Below are 21,996 nucleotides of genomic sequence, written 5' to 3'. Positions count from 1 at the left end.
CGGCGAGGTAGACGGGCGCCCCGGCGCCGACGCGCTCGGCGTAGTTTCCCTTGCGCAGGAGGCGGTGGATTCTGCCGACCGGGAACTGGAGCCCAGCCCTGCTTGAGCGGGACTTTGACTTGCCCTTGACTTTGCCTCCCTTTCCGCGTCCGGACATGGCGATGGGCTAGTTTGGAAAGAAGCGAGAAAGAAAAAGCACAACGCCCCAAACGGTGCGAGCCGCAGCGAGTCGAGCAGCGGAGTGCGTGCCGGCGCCGGCGGGGTGGGGGTCCTTTATGGGCTCGGGTGCGGCGGCCGGTTGCGCGCGCGCCCCATTGGTCGGCGGCCGCAGCAGGGCGAGCTGGTAAAGGTGCGGCGGCGGCGTGCGGCGGGTGCCACTGTGTGGGGAGACGCTGACTGGAGCGGAGCGCCTGACTGACTGACTGACTGCGCGTGCCTGCCTGCCTGCCTGCCTGCCTGTTTGTTCGTGATGCCGCCCAAGACTAGCGGGAAAGCCGCCAAGAAGGCTGGCAAGGCGCAGAAGAACATTTCGAAGGGCGACAAGAAGAAGAAGCGCAAGAGGAAGGAGAGCTATGCCATCTACATCTACAAGGTGCTGAAGCAGGTGCACCCTGACACGGGCATCTCTTCGAAGGCGATGAGCATCATGAACAGCTTCGTGAACGACATTTTCGAGCGCATTGCGGCCGAGGCTTCTCGCCTGGCGCACTACAACAAGCGCTCGACCATCACGTCCCGCGAGATCCAGACCGCTGTGCGGCTCTTGCTGCCTGGCGAGCTGGCCAAGCACGCGGTGAGCGAGGGCACGAAGGCGGTGACCAAGTACACGAGCTCCAAGTAAGGAGGTGGCTCTTGGAAATAGGAGGCTCGTCCGCGGCGCGGCGAAGAAAAGAAAAAACGGCCCTTTTCAGGGCCACCAAAATGCCTTTGCGGGAAGGGCGGAATTGTTGTTGTTGTTGTTGTTGTTGTTGTGAGCGGGTGGACGGGCGGCACAGCTGTAGCTGTAGCTTGTGGTGTGGTGTGGTGCGGCGCCGGCGCCTTTGGTTTTGGTGTGACGTTGGGATACGCACTTTAGGCCACAGCCGGGTCGTGGGCGTGGGTGTTTCGAGACGTGTTGGTGTTAGGGGGGCGGATCGCTGGAGTTGGCTTGTTTGATATATATATTTTTTTTTTTTTTTTTGTCCCCTTTGTATGGTATGGCCGGAGGTGTGGAACGGAAAGCAAACCGCGATTGTCGGATGTCACACCGTTGGTGGCGAGGGTGAGAAACACGTTGCCGCCTACAGCTGCTTCTACGCCGAGCGGGTGGGTTAAGTTAGTAGTTGGTTGGTTGGGCGACGTAAAAGTGGAGCGTGGAGGTGTGTGTGAACGTGAGGAGACACGCATTGCATTGTATTTGTACGCGCGAGGTGAGTTAGGAGACCACGCGCCACGACGTACGGTGCCCTCTTTCGACCTGACGTCTGACGTCTGGAGGCGGTGTCGTCATTCTGGATGTACGTGTATTTTCCGCTCAGTTGAGTGAGGTGACGCGAGACGACGGCGTCGGTGGTGTTTTTGTTTTGTTGTTGGCGCCCCGGGGATGAAGAGGGGCACCCGACGGTAACGAGAGGTTGCACTTTGTGATCGGTCGAATGTCCGGGGAGCGAGGAATAGGGTGGGGGGTTGAAAAGAAACGCCAGTGTAGGGCAACGGGACGGTGAACGTTCCCGTGGTGTCGGAGGTGTGCAGTGGGGGGGAGGAAAAAAAAAAAGCGCGTAACGGCGCGGCTGCCGTGGTGGAAACGTTCTCTCCAACTGTGGTGGTGTCCCCTGTGTGTTTTGTTGTTCTCTATATCGTGTGTCCCCTCGCACAAGACGCTCTCTGGGCGGGTTTGATTCATTCATTTTTGCATAGTCACGTAGCGTAGAATGGAATGCGCAAGAGTTGAGTGAGACTGGCGACGGTATATGGTCTGAGCAGCGTCAGCTGCACTGCACTCCCCGGAAAAGAATCTTGGATGCCGTGCTAACTGAAATTTGGTGGACGGGGTTCTCAAGGCTGTTTTGCTATTTTCTTGTTTGTTTGTCTCTAGTTAAGATGGTGAAATGACGTCGAAGAAGCAGTATTGCAAATACTGTTATGGAAATGCCCTAGTTTGATGAAAGGAAATGTGTGTTGAATATACAGGATGGTAAAGACCAAGTGCGTTGAAAGAAACGTTGTGAAGGAACGAACGTTCCCTGAATTGGTTTCTTTTTGTTCCCGAGTTGTGTACAATGGACGACGGTTGTGCCATATCGCAGCATTGCATCATCCCCAGGTTTGATTTCAATTGAGCGATAAAAAAAGGAAAAAGAGAAGAACAAGAACACTATCGAAATGGTCTATGGTGTGTGACCCACAATTGTTGTCTTTAAATCACTTACCCAACCATGTCGTAAAAATATTTTTTTTTTTTTTTTTTTTTTTTTTTTTTTTTACAGTGGCTGCCGAATGACCTAGATGTAACAGAGAGAGAGAGAAACACATGGCGTGTCAGATGTTTGTTTTCTTTTCCCCCCCCCCCCCCCCCTCTCGTCAAGTGGCAAATGCGAACACCGTCAGCTGTAATTGACGATCGACACTAGTATGGCGCGAAAAGGGGGTGCGACCTGTGCAGTTGTGGGTGAAACTTTGGGTGATGGGCTGTCATGCGGCATCGCGTGCGTTCATTACCCCTCGGCGGCGGCGGCGGCGGCGGCGGCGGCGCCGCAGCTCCGTCCAGCTCGCGCTCTCGGAAACAACCCTCTCGTAATGCCGCGTCTCCTCCGTCACTGCAATTTTCAAAGGGAAACCTGTGTGGCCGGTGGGGGTGTGTCAACCGTTGGCCCTCAAGCTCCGCCGACAAAAAGTGTTGAGTGTATCCAGTGTGAGAGAGGTTGACGCTTTTCGTGGTGTGTGTGTGTGTGTGTGTGTGTGTGTGTGTGGCAATGTTTTGAAAAGTTTGCAACGTACGTTAAGAAGTGTTGACGCTGAAACTTGCGGGCTGTGTGGCCCTGGTGGTTGGCTGGCTGGAGACGCGGGCGTGTCCAGTCGGTCGGTTGTTGTGGCTGAAAGGTACGTATACGGTTCCGCCGTCCCGTCGGAACTGCGTCTGTCTGGAAGGTATGACGTGACGTGCAGTTTTTATTAGGTCAGCCCTTGTTGTGTATTGTTCCATTTGTTGCTCACTCGTCACCCGTATTTGGTGTGGCGATGTATGTGGACGTACTGCTGGATCAGTGTCAGGGTTTCCGTGGGAGGTGTTGGTTGGGTTGGATTTGCCTGACACGGCTGAGTCCGCAATTGGCCTGCCGTTCGTTGATGCGATATGTGGGTTCTGAGGAAGAATGTGTACGAGATAGTTGCCCCTGCCCTGCCCTTTCTTTCGCGTTCGTGTGTGCCCCCCTTGTTGTGTAGTGTGGGTTGAACATGGTTCTTTACCGAGTGGGGGGGAATGGGATGGACGGATCCGTTGCTGTTGCTGTCACCGTCAAGACAACGCACGCACGCACGCACGCACCCCTGTCCTACGAGAAGGTGTGTCAACCGGGGTTTCGGTAGTCGTGTGTGTAGGGGACGGGGAGAAGCAAAGTGGAGAGTGCGGCACGGGCAGAGAGTGGAATTGGGGCGCGTTGATGTTGGGAAACATGCCCCAAGGGTTGCGGGATGATGTGGCGGTGAGAGCGGGGGGCGGGGGAGAAAAGAAAAGCGAAAAAGAACTAAGGAAGAGGAGGAGGCGTGCGTGTGCGCAGTGGCGGGGCCCCAAAGACCTGTCGTGTGGTGTCGGCCGAACGCGAGCGCGAACGCGAACGCGAACGCGTGTGCGGGGCAGCGTCGGCACGGAGAAGCGAGGAGGAGAGAGAGAGAGAGAGCTGGTCTGATGGGTATTTTTTACCCCCTGTACTCGAAGGACCGGATCTGTCCTTGATCCCTGCCTTCTGTCTGATTATGTTGGGTAACAAAATGATGGGATGATAGGGTCTCTTGGGTGTGTGTAGATGTTTGTTTGTTTGAGTGAGTGTTATGGTGTTTGTATTTTATTTTTGTTTATCATGGTATGTTGTAGTTTGTGGTGTTTTGTCGTGATGGGAAATGTCGTTCTTGGGTCGGGTGGATTTTGGTCCCAGATTTCTGATGAGTGGGTGGTTCGAATCCGTGGTTTGGTGGAAAAAAAACAAAAAAAAAAAAAAAAAAAAAACTTTATGGATTTTTCTTTGGATGATTTCCGGGATTTTGATTGAGTATGTTATGGTTTGTGTATATGTCTCGGTTTGTCTGGTACCGGCCGGCATCAGCAGTAATTCTGAAGTATTTGTTCTGCACCCTTTTTTACTCTTGTTATGTTTGGTGTCTGCGGCCATTGACGAGATTTTTCAGAGCCGTAAGTGATGGCTGGTTCCTATGACGGTTTTGAAGATTTTCTTTTTGGCGCGCATATTTATTCTGTTTCCTTTGATGATTGGGTACAGTCTGAATATTGCTGCTGCAGCCTTGTTACAAACGTGTGTAACATGGTCTCTAAATGTCAACCTCTTGTCCAGCTTGATGCCTAGATACTTTATTGTGCCTGACCATGGAAGATTGTTATTTCTGAGGCGTATATGCAGGTTAGGAGGTATTCTTTTTGAATGTGAATCGTATTGTATTGCTTGGGTTTTCTCCGCGTTTATTGTTTTTTTGGTTAGCCCATTTCTGGATGGATTGTAGGTGTTGCTCTATTTTTGTGACTCTATATTGCAGGTTAGAACTGCTGCGGTAGACTGCAGTGTCGTCTGCAAATAGTGACAAGTGTCCTCCCAGCTGTTTGTTTGTGTATATTGAGTAGAGAATGGGCCCCAGCACTGAGCCTTGCGGGACTCCAGCCTCTATGGATCTAGTGTTACTTGCCGCTCCTGGTACATGGACATAGAATGCTCTGTTGCGGAGAAAAGAAGCAATAATGTGGATGGGGCAGTTGTACTGGTGGAGCTTGTAGATAAGGCGTTATCCGAATGCTTTTCCAATGTAAGCAGGACTGCTCCAGTACTGTGTCTAATGTTTCTGGCCTGACATATGTGCTCGACTAGTCTGGTCACCTGGTGGGTGGTGCTGTGTTCTTCGCGGAATCGGAATTGTTGTGGGATGATTATGTTGTTATCCTTTAAGAATTGAATTTCTTCAGTTCAGTTTGAATGAGCTTTCCGAGAACCTTTCCAAGGAAGTTGGCCTATAGTTTTGCGGAAATAATAAGTCCTTGTTTGGCTTTGGTAATGTGATGACTCGGGCCTGTTTCCAAGTAGTTTAGTCTGAAGCAAGCATTATATATTGATGTTAGATAGATAATTGATAGTTGCTGGAGGTAGGTGATGTAGTAGTTGCGGTTTGATGGAATCTGGGCCTGATGCCTTCTTAGGATGTGTGTATGTTTGTGATGTGATAAGATACGGGGTTTCTGCGTTTATTGGATTGTGAAAGATGTTCTGATCGGGGCACTTAGGATGCGGTTTTACCCTTCTGAGTACCATTTCCTGGTGGTCATCAGTTTCGTCATCTACCGCTTCTGGTGCTTGGAATTGCCTTTCTAGTGAATCCGCCAGTGCTTCAGCTCGGTCTGTGGGGTCGTTCCTTCCCCATGTAGATGTAGATGTTTCGTGTCTAGTTTACGAGTTTTAAGAAATTTCCAGAATTTTTCCTGGTCCCTTCCTGCTTCTCGTAACGTTTCCTCCCACGCCTCGCTACGGTGGTTTTCGGAGCTCTCTTTTTGATCCTCCCGGCCAATTGCTCTGATTTTCGTCGGTCGGCTGGGTCCCTGTAGTTTTGCCATCTCTTTCTGGCGCGCGCGGGCTGCGGTTGGCGCCTTTGGTGGCAACGGCCGGGGCAAGCAGCGGTGTGTGGTGTGGTGCGGGGCGGGCAGGGGCAGTGGTGGTTGACGGATGGCCTGGGGGCCGAAAAACGGGCCGGCCGGCGGACGGCGGACGGCGGACGGCGGACGGATGTTGAGAGAGGCGGCGCGCACGCGTCTCGCGCGGACACAGGCGCCACAGCGTTGATGATTGGAAGGAGGTGCGGTGCGGGGATGGGCCCAGGAAAAAAGACGGTCGTGGCCCCTGTCTTGGGTGCGTGTCGACGTCAGCACCGTCGGTGTGGTGTGGTGTGGTGTGGTGTGGTGTGGTGTGGTGTGGTGTGGGCAGGGAGGGGGGAAAAGCGGGCTGCGGGCTGCGGGCTGCGGGCTGCGGGCTGCGGAGGGAATGGTGGTGGGGAGTAGGCACACATGTGGGCGGGCGCAAAATCGGCCGGTGCCCGTAAACCGCGGCGGGATATTGGGTGGAAAAGAGGGAAATTGTAGAAAGGAAAACAAGCGGAGGGGGCGAATGTGGTGGGGTGGGGGGACGGGCGGGGGCGAGGCGACAGCTTGCTTTTTCTTTTTCATTTTATTTTATTTTGTTGTAGTGTTTTTGTTTTTTTTTGTTTTTTTGCGTGTGTGTGGCCTTGGAGAGGCTGGTCTTGTCTGGCTTACGCTTTGGGTGCGTGTGTTGGTACTTTTTCGTTTTTTCTTGTTCTGCAGAGCAGGGGCGGGGCGGTGGGAACGGCTGGCTGGCTGTGCCCAGAGGAGGAGGAGACGCTGGCGGCGGGCCCGGCTCCTGGGGCTGCTGTTGCATGCGCTGTGCAAAGAAAGGAAGAGTGGGTTTGTTTGGCTGGTGAAGTGCATTATTTAAGTGTGGGCTTGCCGGCCTGGCTCCGATGCGCAGGTAGATAGATGCCGGCGGCGACCGCAGGCAGGCGCGTTGTGTGTACAGAGGGACGAGCCATGTGTTTTGCAAGCAGGACGTGGCGTGCCGAGTGGAGAGGAGGCGGCGGCTCGGCTCGGTTCGGCCCGGTCCGGCGGTGCCGCGCTGTTGTCGCGGACGTGAGCGCCCCCTGGCGGGCGGGTGGTTGGCGGCGGCGTGGTGGACGCGTGTGGCAGTTGTGTGCACGGGTTGCTTGGGCGAGTGAGCAGTGGCTGGCGGTGTTGGCGCGTCGTCGGGGAGGTATGTGTTGCGGCCGCGTCTGCTGCGCGCTGCGTCGTTGTGTCGACTGTGTGTGGGCGTGGGCACGTGTGCTCTGGCGAGGGCGTCGTAAAAAAGTGGGTCGCGGTGTGCGTGCGTAGCCCGTGATGATGTATTGTGCGTCGCGTCGTTGTGTGCGAAACGGATGCCGAGAGGTGTGTGGTGAGTGCGAAGCGCGAATGTGCGGCGTTTGGCGGTTTCGGTGTGTTTTCTGTTTTTGCGGCGTGAGAGTGGGGCTGGCTGGCTGGCTGGCTGGCTGGCTGTTTGTTGTTGGTGTTGCCTTGTGTGTGTAGGTTGATGGCGCGACGCGGAGGGGACGCCGTTTGCTGCGTGCCTTGCCTCGCGTGTGTTGGCGCGCCGTGCATGTGTTTGGGTCGTGGGGGCGGTGTTTTTGTTTGTATTTGGATTTTCATTTTTTGGCGTGTTGTGTCGTGTATGGCAAGGGCGAGAGGAGTAGTGCGGTAGTGTCGTTGCGGCACGGGCGTCTGGTGGGGCTGTGCGTCGTGGCGGGGAAGGTGTGTAGGTTGCGGCGATGCGGCGAGCCCAGCCCGTCGTTTGACGGTGTGCCGGGTGAGTTGCGCTGCGAATCGAGTGTGGCGGGAAGGGAGCTGCGTGGCGCCTGCGTCCGTTGGCAGCAGGGGCTGTGCCTTTTGAGAGTTTGTTTGATTTCGGGACGACGACGACGACGACTGGTTGGTTGGTGGGTGGGGTGGCGTGCACGTTTGTCGTACTGGGCGAGTCGATTGCCTGCCGGCTGGCGAAAGGTGCGCCGCCGCCCGTCTCTCGCGCTCTGTGTTGTTTTTTTTTTTTTTCTGTGTGTGTCGGCTGCGTTTTTGTTTGCGGTGCGCGCGAAGACGGTGGTGCCGAAAGTGTGCCGGCGTGGCGTTGCGACCGCGACGAGCCGCGGGCGCGCCATTTGGCTGGTGTTGCGTGAAGAGCGGCTGTGTACGGGTAGTGGCTGTAGCCGTACGTGTACGTGCACGTGCATCCGGCCCGGCCGCCAGCCCAGCCCAGCCCAGCCCAGCCCAGCCCAGCCCAGCCCAGCCCAGCCGAGTCGGGTGAGCGGAGGCCGACACGTGGTGGTGCTGTGCTCTCTCGGCTCGGGGGGGTTTGTGTGTGTGTGTGTGTGTGTGCGTGCGTGCGTGTGTGTCTCGTTCGCTCTCCGGAATCTGCTCGTTCTGCTGATCCCCGCCTGTCGGCGTCGTTTATTTTTACTTATTTATTTTTTACCTGTTGTTTGTTTTTCGACGTCGTCTTGCAGTTTTGTCCTTTGCGGCGTGCCGACGACCCGCCGCGCGACCTTATGAAACCCCAAAGCGTGGCGTGGCGTGGCGTGGCGTGGCCGAGCCGCAGCAGCTAAGGGGGTGCGGCCGCCTCGACGCCTTAACCTCCTAAACTTCTTTAAGCCGTTAACGCAGCCACCTAAACTAACGTAACCTAACGTAAGCCCTTAGGCCAACCCCCAAGTCGCCTTAACCTAACGTACGTGACCGCAACCTTAGCTTAACGCCTACGTTAAGACGTGACGTCACGTCAACGCTTAACCTAACCCTGACGCCTTCTTAGCCTAACCTGACGTAACCTAAGGTAAGGTAACCGTTGAAAGAAAGAAACCACCTTTGTTTTGACGTTGAGGCGTGTAAGGTCGGCTGTGAGGGCAGATTCGGTGTGTCTGTAGTTGGGGCTGGCTGGTAATTTATTTTGTTTGTTTGTTTATCGTTGTCTTGTTTTCGCCTGTGGCGGGGGGGTTGGCGCTCCGTCGGCCGGTGCCATGTTGCGCAGGCGGCGATCGTAAAAAAGTAGAAAAAAAAAAAGAAAAAAGAAAAAAAAAATGTGTTGGAAGGGCTGTGGGTGTTGGCGGGCGAGGCGAGAGGAGGAGGACGGCCCGCGGCCGTGGCCCGACGGCTGCGGGCCGATCGGGAAAACGGCGGAAGGCGATGGGGCGGCGGAGGTGCGTTTGTGCACGGCCGTCATCGCCGCACGACTCGGCTCGTGTGGCTGTGGCGCCGGCCGCGGTGGCCGGGCTGCCGCGGCGACGGTGTGGGAGTTTTGACGAAGGTTTGGCCATTGTGGCGGGTCGTCGGCTGGGGCTGTGGGGGCGGCATTTGGGCGGGGGCGGCGATTCTCGGCGGGCCGACCCAGGCTGTGGCGCGCGGTGGCTGCAGTTTGGCCGTGGTTTGCGGCGCCGCCGCGGCGACTGGTTGGCGACCGTGGTGTCGGTGTGTGTAGCCCCATCCTCGGTGGTTTGAATGGCGCGGGTGGTTGCGGCGCAGGTTGGGGGCTGCTCCGCGCAGGCTGTCGGACGTTGGGCGGTAGCAAGCGCGGGAGGCGCGGCGCGGCGGCGCGGCGGCGCGCCGAGTGGCGGCCGCTCTCTCGGCCGTCCGCGCCCGCCCGCGACACTGGCTGGGCCAGGCGCGTGCGCGGCACTCGAGTCAGCGATGCCGTGCGAGACGGACGTACGCGCCGAGCGCTCCGCCACGCCGCAAGCTGAAGCGACAGTGCCGACTCCCGCGGGCAGGGCCGCGTCCCTGCACGCAAGGGGCGAGTCGAGTACGTCGATGGCACAACCGTGTGCCTCCGATAGTACTCCTCCCCTAAGGAGTGACACTAGTTTGTGTGAACTAACCGGTGTGTCCGCGTCATACAGTGGTAGTGCCGTTACCACCGTGTCGTGTGCTACCTCTACTGTGCCGCCGGCAACCGTGATTATGTCGCAGCCACGTGAGCCATTCACGTCGAGTGACACCGACTCAGCCCTTCAGCTGCTTGTGGGGATGCTGCCCCACGCCCTGGCCACTCCACTTCCGGATAGCGACGAGGAGGAGGAGGCTATGGAGCACGACGCACCGCAACACAAGCAGCCTACCTCCAGGAAACGCGCCCTGACTGGCGACATACCGTCAGTCAACAAATACAGGAGGGAAAGCATCACCCCACCGCTTCCCTCCAAGCCGAACCGCAGGCGCGGCCGCAACAACGCGACCGACAAAGACGGCTTCACCACTGCGAGAAGAACGGCGAAGGCAGTGCTCACAAAGGACACCACACCTGTAAATGTGAGTAACAGCTTTGGCGCTCTTAGTGACGCGGAGGAGGAGGACATTGAAATGCCCAAGGCGCAACAGCGTCGCAAACCGCCGCCAATTGTTATTAAATTTGGCGAGCATTTTAGGGAGCTTCAAAACGCCATCAGTCTGTGCATTGGCAAAGACAACTATTCAGTGCGCGTGACTGGTGACGAATTGTTCAAAATATGCACCAAAACCACTGAGGACTACCAAAAAGTGTCTCAGCTGGTGCAGGACAAGAAGTGGTCCCACTATACGTTCAGCCCCCTAAGAACGAAGCCGCTCAAGGTAGTGTTTAGGCACTTGCCTCGCACAATCCTGCCTTCGGAAGTAAAGGAGGACCTTGAGAATATGGGATTCGTTACAGAAGAGGTCGTAAGAATGCGCCCCTTTCGCACACGCAGGCGTGGCCCACTTATGCTGGTAATAGCCAGCAACACCACACACAACAGGCAGCTCTTCAGCCTCACAAAAATAGGCAATGTGGAAGTGAAGGCCGAAGAACTGCGGAACAAGGCGGCATACGCACAGTGCTACCGCTGCCTGGAACCTGGCCACGTCAGCAAGTACTGTGCAATGCCAGACTTTTGCGTGAAATGCGGCGAGCAACACTCAACAGAGTCATGCGCGCTTAAAGGGGTGCCACACAAGGATTTCACCCCGAAATGCAAGCTCTGCCAAGGCAAACACGTGGCTAGTTACCGTGGCTGCCCAGTGCTCCTCGATTTCGCCGACCGCGCGCGCGGAAACGAAGACAAGGGAACACAAAGGCAGAGTTCCCGCCAACGCTCTACCCAGCCCCGGAAGAAGCGGAACAACAGGAGAGGAGGCCGCCGAGGCAGGGCAACGACCGCAAAAGCGCGCCAAATTCCAGACAACACGGCGCCACAAAATGGAGTCCCCGCTACACACGCATCGGTGAGCAATGGCGGACGGACTCCACCTACCGCAGCCCAGCCGGCAGCTGGCCCAACTGCAGGACAGGGCTCCGTAGCCCCGCCCACAGCGCTGCCGCGCAGGCAGGTAGCCCCGACCGCTGCACCCCCGCAGCGCCTGGCTTACCAACCCGCAGCGACCCAGCGTGCAGCGGACCAATCAGCGCGAGCCGTCCCGGCTCCACCGGCACGCGCAGCGCACCAACCAGCGGCAGCCGCTCCTAACCTGGGGAGCCCCAAGGACTTCCCGGAGCCAAGATGGCGGCGCCCCACAGCGCCCCGCCATACTGTCGGAGCCCGACAAGATGGCGGACAAGTGGAGAGCAACGCGACGGACGCGCGCCATGTTGTCGGCGGAAACGCGGACAATCACGACCGCGTAGAACGAATGCTCAGCTGCATGGAGACGATGATGCAGCAGATGTCTGAGCTCCTGGCCGTGGTGCAGAAAGTTGCATCCGCCATTCAACCATGCAGCCATCATGCCTGAAGCTCTAAGGGGTATAAAAGCCTGCGTCTTCAACGCCGAGGGGCTCCTTAAGCAAGCAGGCGAATTCAGGCAACTTATTCGTGACGAGAATATCGACATATGTCTCGTCACCGAAACGTGGCTTAAGCCTGGCGTCCGAGTAGGCGTAGCAAATTACGAATGCTACAGGGACGACAGGCCAACACATGGAGGCGGCACTGCAGTATATGTTCGGAGGACACTACGGCACCACCGCGTCCAAAAACCAGAAATGGCGACGACAGAAGCAACTGCCGTATCAGTGGAAACGGCACACGGCACTATAACGTTCGTCGCTGTCTACAGACCGCCCAGAGGAGCGCTCCTACCGGGAGATTACAACAAGTTGCTGGCTCTCCCCGGAAAAATCATACTGGGGGGAGACTTCAACGCAAAGCACGCGGTCTGGAACAGCAGGACGACCAACACAAGCGGGCGGCGCCTGCTCCGTGTCGCAGAACGCCACGAAGCTGTCGTCATCGGTCCCCACGAGCCGACAATATATCCACGAAACCGGGGCCACCCGGATATCCTGGATATAATGATCGTCAAGGGCGCCCGCCTCCACGTCACGGCCGGCACGCGGCCAAAGATGTCCTCAGACCACGTACCGGTCATATTTGACCTCGACGCCGACGCTCTCCCAAGACAGCGTAGAGGTCTCGACGTACGCAGCATCAGCTGGGACGAGTTCCGAAACTCCGTCACCGATTCCCTTGAGGCCACACCGGACGCGGCGGAACACGGGGCAGACGCAGCACTACAGCACATCCGACAGTCGATCGTTGACGCCGTGGCTGCGGCCACGCCTGTCAGAGACGACGCCAACATTGACTGCCGGCCTCATCCTCTGCCACGACAAATCCGTGAGGATATCGTGGAGAAGAACCGCCTACAGCGGGAGTGGCAGAGGACCAGGAATCCAGCCACCAAGAGAGAACTAAACAGACTGTGCCGTCATATCAAGGCTGATGTAGACGCACATCGAAATCAGGAGTGGGCGCGCAAGATGGGACAACTACACATTGAAGACGGCTCGGCCTGGAGAGCCGTAAAAGGTTACCTGCGCCGCATTCAAAAGATTCCGCCGCTGCAAGTGGGAGCCGAAATCGTGAGCGAGCCGAACGCGAAGGCTGAAGCCCTAGCGGACGCGTTCGCCGCGAATTTCACGCCAGTCAACGACCCGATAGACGCCGCCCACATCCAGTTAGTAGATGAACGCCTCACCGTCTTCCTTGATGCTGAATACGACGAGGTAGAAGACGCCATCGAGCCGATCTCACCGGAAGAAGTCAAACTGCAACTTCGCCACCTAAACTGTAAAAAAGCAGGCGGACCAGACGACGTAACGAACGTTATGCTGAAGCAGCTACCGGACATGGCAGCAGACGTCCTCGCGTCAGTCTTCAACCAGGTGCTGCTCAGCAAAAATTTCCCATCATGCTGGAAGCATGCCGAAATAGTAGCCCTCCCCAAACCTGGGAAGGACATCAGAAGGGCAAAAAACTATAGGCCAATCAGCCTGCTTCCGGCATTATCGAAATTATTCGAACGCCTGTATCTGGTCCGCCTGCGGGCGCTCATCGAGGCAGAACAACTCCTGCCAAATGAACAGTTTGGCTTCAGGAGTCAACACGCCACGACGCACCAGCTGCTACGCCTAACAGAGGAGGCGTTCGGTGCCATCGACCGACGCGAGTATTTCGGCGCTCTCCTGCTCGACGTGTCGCGTGCCTTCGACTCCGTGTGGCATCGGGGCCTCCTGTTCAAGCTATTTGACCTGGGCGTCCCGGTGTCGCACGTGAAGCTCTTACAGAGCTACCTCGAGGGCAGAACGTTCCACGTCAGGGCGGACAGTGGAATCTCCACGGAGCGTCGAATACTCGCGGGTGTACCTCAAGGCTCGGTCGTTGGGCCGACGCTATACTCGCTGTACACGGCCGATCCACCGCGCACAGATCACGTCAACCTGGCGCTGTATGCGGACGACACAGCCGTTTACAGCCGCAGCAGATGTGTCGAGGCGTTGCAGCGGAAACTCCAGACGGCCACCGACGCCCTCACTGACTGGGCGAAAAAATGGCGCCTAGCCTACAATGGGGAAAAGTCGCAGGCTATAATTATTGCGACGAGGCACTTCAGGGACGACGCGCCTACAGTCTCGGTCCGAGGCATCCCGGTCCCTTGGAGCGGAACCGCAAAATACCTGGGCGTCACATTGGACCGTCACCTCACCTGGAGGCCACACGTGGAGAACATCAGGGGCAAAGCACTAGGTAGACTAAGACTCCTCTACCCACTGCTAAACCCCACTACGACACTGCCTACAAACGTCGGCCTCACACTATATAAGTCCGTAATTCGACCGCTCCTCGAATACGCGGCGGTAGTGTGGGGCAACACGGCGCAAACAAACCTGGAGCGGCTGCAAAAACTGCAGAACAGGGCGATCAGGTTAGCTCTGCACCTCCCACGGGACTTCCCCACGGAGGACACACACGTGGTCGCTGACATCGTACCGCTACGCAAACGGTTCGAAGAAGCGGCCACAAAATTTTACATCAAAGCGGGTACATCAAACAACCCGCTTGTAAGGAACCTCGGACAACGTCCACACTGGCGACGTACTCTTCGCTGGCCAGACCTCCTGAGACGGCCAGCAGACAATGCCGCCATGCATGAATAGAGCACACATCGCTACCTGACAAGTAGCACATAGAAACACCTGCTGCGGAAAAAAAAAAAAAAAAAAAAAAAAAAAAAAAAAAAAAAGGAACCGCAGCAATCTTCATAAACTACAACGCCCATGAAGCAGGGCAACATAGAAATCCGTAAGCTTTGCACTAAGAAGAAACTGAAAGGACAACACCGTTGTCCCACATGTTGAAGGAAGGGTAGAGAGATTCTACCAGAACTTCACCCACACAACAGTAGTGTCGACCTGTGAAGACACTACACCGTGATGCTAGAGCGTGCGCGGCTATTCTCTGCTGCGCGCCCCTCGCTGTTGTGCGTCGTCGAAGGAGAGAAGGAAGCGAAAGCAAGGGGAAAAAAGAAAAGAGAACAGGCAAAAGATGGCAGACCAGGCGGCTACGAACGAGACTGCCGCGGCACCCGCCGCCACCGGCACTACGAAGAAGGCCAAGTCTGCGTCGTCTGCGAAGAAGCCGCGCGCCAAGCCTGCGCACCCGCGCACCTCTGAGATGGTGACGGCCGCCATCAAGAGTCTGAAGGAGCGCGGCGGGTCGTCGCTGCAGGCGATCAAGAAGTACATTGCCGCGCACTACAAGCTGGACGCGGAGAAGCTGGCGCCCTTTATCAAGAAGTACCTCAAGTCGGCCGTCGTGGCTGGCGAGCTGGTGCAGACGAAGGGGAAGGGCGCGTCGGGCTCTTTCAAGCTTGCCGGCGCCGGCGGCGGGGCGGCCGAGGGCGGCAAGGCTCGTGGTGGCGGCGGTGGTGCGAAGAAGAAGCGCGCCGCTCCGGCCAGCAAGGAGAAGAAGGGGGCCCGTGCGGCCGGCGCAAAGAAGGCTGGCGGCGTGAAGGCGGCGACCGGTCGGAAGGCGGGCGCCGCCAAGAAGGCGTCTGCGGCGTCGGCCGCTCCCGCGGGTGCGAAGAAGGCGGCTGCGGCCAAGCCGGCCAAGGCCAAGTCGCCGTCGAAGGCGAAGAAGGCCGCCAAGGTTCCGACGAAGAAGCCGAAGGCGCCGCGCCCGAAGAAGGCGACGGCGACGCCGTCTAAGGCGAAGGCTTCGCCCAAGAAGAAGAAGTAAAAAGGGCAGGGAAGGGTTGGCGGTTGACACCGTCGCCTGGTGGCCGGCGCGCAACCAGAGGCTGTCGCGCGGTCCCGGACAAAAACAAAAACGGCCCTTCTCAGGGCCATCAAAGCACGTCGGGAAGGTGTTGATTGTCGTGTCGTGTCGTGGTCGGTCGGTTGCCTTGTTGTCTGTCTGTCTTGCTTGCTGGCGTTTGTTTGTTTCATGTGTGGATGGTGGTTGGATTGTGGGGTCGTTGGCGGGCGTGGGCGGCGGCGCCGCGGTTGGTGTTACATAAAGTGTATTTTACTTTTATTATTTCTACCTATTTATTTTGCGCCGCGTTTGTTTGTTTGTCTTGGTGGTGGTTTTGGAATAGTCTTTTTTGGCTTTGCTTTCCGGGCGTCACGTTTTGTGCCGTGGCCTGTGTGGGTGGCGCTATTGACGCTTGCGACTTGGCTCGGCCGGTGCGGTGCTTTTTTTTTTCTTTTGGAAACGGCGGCGCCGGGCCGGGGGTGGGACGACTGGACTGGAGAGTGAGTGGGGAACTAGTCGTTGCGACCGACAAAGTTTTGCTCGCGACGGAGAGACGTTAGTGGCCCTGAAAAGGGCCGTTTTGTTTGTTTGGCGGTGTGCGGGTTTAGGCGCGCTCGCCGCGGATGCGGCGCGCGAGCTGGATGTCCTTGGGCATGATGGTGACTCGCTTGGCGTGGATTGCGCACAGGTTGGTGTCTTCGAAGAGGCCGACGAGGTAGGCCTCGCTGGCCTCCTGCAGGGCCATGACTGCGGAGCTCTGGAAGCGCAGGTCGGTCTTGAAGTCCTGGGCGATCTCGCGCACTAGGCGCTGGAATGGCAGCTTGCGGATGAGCAGCTCTGTGCTCTTCTGGTAGCGCCTGATTTCTCGCAGGGCGACGGTGCCCGGCCTGTAGCGGTGGGGCTTCTTGACGCCGCCGGTGGCGGGCGCGCTCTTCCTCGCCGCCTTGGTGGCGAGCTGTTTGCGCGGCGCCTTTCCGCCGGTGGACTTGCGGGCCGTTTGCTTTGTCCGGGCCATGGCTACTGCGGATGCGGATGCGGATGCGGATGCGGCGTGGAGGATATGCGTGCGCGACGGCGTCCGGTGCTGCCTTGACAACGGGCCCGCGCGCCCCGGGTGCTGCGCTTATATGCCCTCGGTGCGCGGTGGTGGGGGGAGGGGAGGGCGGGCCGCGGGGCCCCAGAGTCTATATAGGGGGGCGGCGCGCGCGCTGGGCGCCACAACCGTAGCCGACTCGCTAGCGCCGGGTGAGGAGCTTGCCTTGCTTTCTGTTTTTTATATTATTGTGGTTGAGACGCTTGAAGAAGAAGAATGACAGGCCGCGGCAAGGGAGGAAAGGGGCTCGGCAAGGGTGGCGCCAAGCGGCACCGCAAGGTGTTGCGCGACAACATCCAGGGCATCACGAAGCCCGCGATCCGCCGCCTGGCGCGCAGGGGCGGCGTGAAGCGCATCTCTGGTCTGATCTACGAGGAGACGCGCGGAGTGCTGAAGGTGTTCCTGGAGAACGTGATCCGCGACGCGGTGACGTACACTGAGCACGCCAAGCGCAAGACTGTGACGGCCATGGACGTGGTGTACGCCCTGAAGAGGCAGGGGCGCACCCTGTACGGTTTCGGCGGTTAGGCGGTGTGAGACCGAAGGAAGGAAAGAGAGATAGATTGAAAAACGGCCCTTTTCAGGGCCACCACAGTGTTCGGAAGTTGAAAAGTGCGAAAGAGTCTGTGTTGCTGGTTTTTCTTTTCCTTTTTAGTCTACTTGGCCTTTTAGTTTTGTTTGGAGTTTTTTTTGACGTGGTGTGCGGTGCGGTTGGGAGGGAAGGAAGCGTGCCCTTGCGTTGTGTGAGCTCCTTCCTTCCTTCCTTCCCCTCCCTCTTTGCTTGTATGCTTCTTGTCGGTGGATGGGCTGTGTGTTGCGGCGCGGCTGAGCGCCGAGGGGTTATTTTTGAGGTGTGTTGTTGTGCGCCACGTGTGCTGGTTAATGGTCGCGAGACTGTGCGTGCGTGGAGTTGAGTGGAGGAGGTGGCCAAGTACGTGTGTACAAGATGGCGGCGCCTGTGTGTGTAAGAAGGAAAAAAAAACCGTACACAGAGAGAGAGAGAGAGAGAGAGAGAGAGAGAGAGAGAGAGAAAAGTGGTGCGACGAACGACTGGAATTCTGCTTTGGACGTAGGTTTGTGTGGTGGCCCTGAAAAGGGCCGATTGTGTTTTGTTTTTTGAGCCGAGGCGGCAAATGGCGCGCTGCGTGCCAAGGGAGCACGCGGCGGTTGCCGATTGCGCTGTCTCTCTTTTAGGCCTTCTTCTCGGTCTTCTTTGGCAGCAGGACGGCCTGGATGTTGGGCAGGACACCTCCCTGTGCGATGGTGACGCCCGACAAGAGCTTGTTGAGCTCCTCGTCGTTGCGTATGGCGAGCTGCAGGTGGCGCGGGATGATGCGCGTCTTCTTGTTGTCGCGGGCCGCGTTTCCGGCCAGCTCGAGCACCTCAGCCGCGAGGTACTCCATGACGGCGGCGAGGTAGACGGGCGCCCCGGCGCCGACGCGCTCGGCGTAGTTTCCCTTGCGCAGGAGGCGGTGGATTCTGCCGACCGGGAACTGGAGCCCAGCCCTGCTTGAGCGGGACTTTGACTTGCCCTTGACTTTGCCTCCCTTTCCGCGTCCGGACATGGCGATGGGCTAGTTTGGAAAGAAGCGAGAAAGAAAAAGCACAACGCCCCAAACGGTGCGAGCCGCAGCGAGTCGAGCAGCGGAGTGCGTGCCGGCGCCGGCGGGGTGGGGGTCCTTTATGGGCTCGGGTGCGGCGGCCGGTTGCGCGCGCGCCCCATTGGTCGGCGGCCGCAGCAGGGCGAGCTGGTAAAGGTGCGGCGGCGGCGTGCGGCGGGTGCCACTGTGTGGGGAGACGCTGACTGGAGCGGAGCGCCTGACTGACTGACTGACTGCGCGTGCCTGCCTGCCTGCCTGCCTGCCTGTTTGTTCGTGATGCCGCCCAAGACTAGCGGGAAAGCCGCCAAGAAGGCTGGCAAGGCGCAGAAGAACATTTCGAAGGGCGACAAGAAGAAGAAGCGCAAGAGGAAGGAGAGCTATGCCATCTACATCTACAAGGTGCTGAAGCAGGTGCACCCTGACACGGGCATCTCTTCGAAGGCGATGAGCATCATGAACAGCTTCGTGAACGACATTTTCGAGCGCATTGCGGCCGAGGCTTCTCGCCTGGCGCACTACAACAAGCGCTCGACCATCACGTCCCGCGAGATCCAGACCGCTGTGCGGCTCTTGCTGCCTGGCGAGCTGGCCAAGCACGCGGTGAGCGAGGGCACGAAGGCGGTGACCAAGTACACGAGCTCCAAGTAAGGAGGTGGCTCTTGGAAATAGGAGGCTCGTCCGCGGCGCGGCGAAGAAAAGAAAAAACGGCCCTTTTCAGGGCCACCAAAATGCCTTTGCGGGAAGGGCGGAATTGTTGTTGTTGTTGTTGTTGTTGTTGTGAGCGGGTGGACGGGCGGCACAGCTGTAGCTGTAGCTTGTGGTGTGGTGTGGTGCGGCGCCGGCGCCTTTGGTTTTGGTGTGACGTTGGGATACGCACTTTAGGCCACAGCCGGGTCGTGGGCGTGGGTGTTTCGAGACGTGTTGGTGTTAGGGGGGCGGATCGCTGGAGTTGGCTTGTTTGATATATATATTTTTTTTTTTTTTTTTGTCCCCTTTGTATGGTATGGCCGGAGGTGTGGAACGGAAAGCAAACCGCGATTGTCGGATGTCACACCGTTGGTGGCGAGGGTGAGAAACACGTTGCCGCCTACAGCTGCTTCTACGCCGAGCGGGTGGGTTAAGTTAGTAGTTGGTTGGTTGGGCGACGTAAAAGTGGAGCGTGGAGGTGTGTGTGAACGTGAGGAGACACGCATTGCATTGTATTTGTACGCGCGAGGTGAGTTAGGAGACCACGCGCCACGACGTACGGTGCCCTCTTTCGACCTGACGTCTGACGTCTGGAGGCGGTGTCGTCATTCTGGATGTACGTGTATTTTCCGCTCAGTTGAGTGAGGTGACGCGAGACGACGGCGTCGGTGGTGTTTTTGTTTTGTTGTTGGCGCCCCGGGGATGAAGAGGGGCACCCGACGGTAACGAGAGGTTGCACTTTGTGATCGGTCGAATGTCCGGGGAGCGAGGAATAGGGTGGGGGGTTGAAAAGAAACGCCAGTGTAGGGCAACGGGACGGTGAACGTTCCCGTGGTGTCGGAGGTGTGCAGTGGGGGGGAGGAAAAAAAAAAAGCGCGTAACGGCGCGGCTGCCGTGGTGGAAACGTTCTCTCCAACTGTGGTGGTGTCCCCTGTGTGTTTTGTTGTTCTCTATATCGTGTGTCCCCTCGCACAAGACGCTCTCTGGGCGGGTTTGATTCATTCATTTTTGCATAGTCACGTAGCGTAGAATGGAATGCGCAAGAGTTGAGTGAGACTGGCGACGGTATATGGTCTGAGCAGCGTCAGCTGCACTGCACTCCCCGGAAAAGAATCTTGGATGCCGTGCTAACTGAAATTTGGTGGACGGGGTTCTCAAGGCTGTTTTGCTATTTTCTTGTTTGTTTGTCTCTAGTTAAGATGGTGAAATGACGTCGAAGAAGCAGTATTGCAAATACTGTTATGGAAATGCCCTAGTTTGATGAAAGGAAATGTGTGTTGAATATACAGGATGGTAAAGACCAAGTGCGTTGAAAGAAACGTTGTGAAGGAACGAACGTTCCCTGAATTGGTTTCTTTTTGTTCCCGAGTTGTGTACAATGGACGACGGTTGTGCCATATCGCAGCATTGCATCATCCCCAGGTTTGATTTCAATTGAGCGATAAAAAAAGGAAAAAGAGAAGAACAAGAACACTATCGAAATGGTCTATGGTGTGTGACCCACAATTGTTGTCTTTAAATCACTTACCCAACCATGTCGTAAAAATATTTTTTTTTTTTTTTTTTTTTTTTTTTTTTTACAGTGGCTGCCGAATGACCTAGATGTAACAGAGAGAGAGAGAAACACATGGCGTGTCAGATGTTTGTTTTCTTTCCCCCCCCCCCCCCCCCCTCTCGTCAAGTGGCAAATGCGAACACCGTCAGCTGTAATTGACGATCGACACTAGTATGGCGCGAAAAGGGGGTGCGACCTGTGCAGTTGTGGGTGAAACTTTGGGTGATGGGCTGTCATGCGGCATCGCGTGCGTTCATTACCCCTCGGCGGCGGCGGCGGCGGCGGCGGCGGCGCCGCAGCTCCGTCCAGCTCGCGCTCTCGGAAACAACCCTCTCGTAATGCCGCGTCTCCTCCGTCACTGCAATTTTCAAAGGGAAACCTGTGTGGCCGGTGGGGGTGTGTCAACCGTTGGCCCTCAAGCTCCGCCGACAAAAAGTGTTGAGTGTATCCAGTGTGAGAGAGGTTGACGCTTTTCGTGGTGTGTGTGTGTGTGTGTGTGTGTGTGTGTGTGGCAATGTTTTGAAAAGTTTGCAACGTACGTTAAGAAGTGTTGACGCTGAAACTTGCGGGCTGTGTGGCCCTGGTGGTTGGCTGGCTGGAGACGCGGGCGTGTCCAGTCGGTCGGTTGTTGTGGCTGAAAGGTACGTATACGGTTCCGCCGTCCCGTCGGAACTGCGTCTGTCTGGAAGGTATGACGTGACGTGCAGTTTTTATTAGGTCAGCCCTTGTTGTGTATTGTTCCATTTGTTGCTCACTCGTCACCCGTATTTGGTGTGGCGATGTATGTGGACGTACTGCTGGATCAGTGTCAGGGTTTCCGTGGGAGGTGTTGGTTGGGTTGGATTTGCCTGACACGGCTGAGTCCGCAATTGGCCTGCCGTTCGTTGATGCGATATGTGGGTTCTGAGGAAGAATGTGTACGAGATAGTTGCCCCTGCCCTGCCCTTTCTTTCGCGTTCGTGTGTGCCCCCCTTGTTGTGTAGTGTGGGTTGAACATGGTTCTTTACCGAGTGGGGGGGAATGGGATGGACGGATCCGTTGCTGTTGCTGTCACCGTCAAGACAACGCACGCACGCACGCACGCACCCCTGTCCTACGAGAAGGTGTGTCAACCGGGGTTTCGGTAGTCGTGTGTGTAGGGGACGGGGAGAAGCAAAGTGGAGAGTGCGGCACGGGCAGAGAGTGGAATTGGGGCGCGTTGATGTTGGGAAACATGCCCCAAGGGTTGCGGGATGATGTGGCGGTGAGAGCGGGGGGCGGGGGAGAAAAGAAAAGCGAAAAAGAACTAAGGAAGAGGAGGAGGCGTGCGTGTGCGCAGTGGCGGGGCCCCAAAGACCTGTCGTGTGGTGTCGGCCGAACGCGAGCGCGAACGCGAACGCGAACGCGTGTGCGGGGCAGCGTCGGCACGGAGAAGCGAGGAGGAGAGAGAGAGAGAGAGCTGGTCTGATGGGTATTTTTTACCCCCTGTACTCGAAGGACCGGATCTGTCCTTGATCCCTGCCTTCTGTCTGATTATGTTGGGTAACAAAATGATGGGATGATAGGGTCTCTTGGGTGTGTGTAGATGTTTGTTTGTTTGAGTGAGTGTTATGGTGTTTGTATTTTATTTTTGTTTATCATGGTATGTTGTAGTTTGTGGTGTTTTGTCGTGATGGGAAATGTCGTTCTTGGGTCGGGTGGATTTTGGTCCCAGATTTCTGATGAGTGGGTGGTTCGAATCCGTGGTTTGGTGGAAA

General features: G+C 57.0%; 2 protein-coding genes across 2 annotated transcripts; both read left to right on the top strand.

Moving 5' to 3' along the window:
• Positions 1-464: 464 nt before the first annotated feature.
• Positions 465-896, top strand: LOC126329393 (histone H2B). Its single transcript, XM_049996152.1, has one exon. It carries the CDS (start codon positions 470-472, stop codon positions 839-841), a length of 372 nt encoding a protein of 123 aa, XP_049852109.1. The 5' UTR covers positions 465-469; the 3' UTR covers positions 842-896.
• Positions 897-18,289: 17,393 nt separating this feature from the next.
• LOC126329392 (histone H2B) lies at positions 18,290-18,721 on the top strand. Its single transcript, XM_049996151.1, has one exon. The coding sequence runs from the start codon at positions 18,295-18,297 to the stop codon at positions 18,664-18,666; it is 372 nt and encodes a 123-aa protein (XP_049852108.1). The 5' UTR covers positions 18,290-18,294; the 3' UTR covers positions 18,667-18,721.
• The last annotated feature ends 3,275 nt before the right edge of the window (positions 18,722-21,996 follow it).

The sequence above is a fragment of the Schistocerca gregaria genome, unplaced genomic scaffold, assembly GCF_023897955.1.
Source record: "Schistocerca gregaria isolate iqSchGreg1 unplaced genomic scaffold, iqSchGreg1.2 ptg001178l, whole genome shotgun sequence".
NCBI classification, from domain to species: Eukaryota; Metazoa; Arthropoda; class Insecta; order Orthoptera; family Acrididae; genus Schistocerca; species Schistocerca gregaria.
The sequence above is the reverse complement of the archived record's forward strand: the minus strand, read 5'-3'. Positions and strand labels throughout refer to the sequence as shown.

What these genes read in the sequence shown, in the direction of transcription:
- LOC126329393 (XM_049996152.1), top strand. Translation starts at nt 470, where the DNA reads ATGCCGCCCAAGACTAGCGGGAAAGCCGCCAAGAAGGCTGGCAAGGCG.
- LOC126329392 (XM_049996151.1), top strand. Translation starts at nt 18,295, where the DNA reads ATGCCGCCCAAGACTAGCGGGAAAGCCGCCAAGAAGGCTGGCAAGGCG.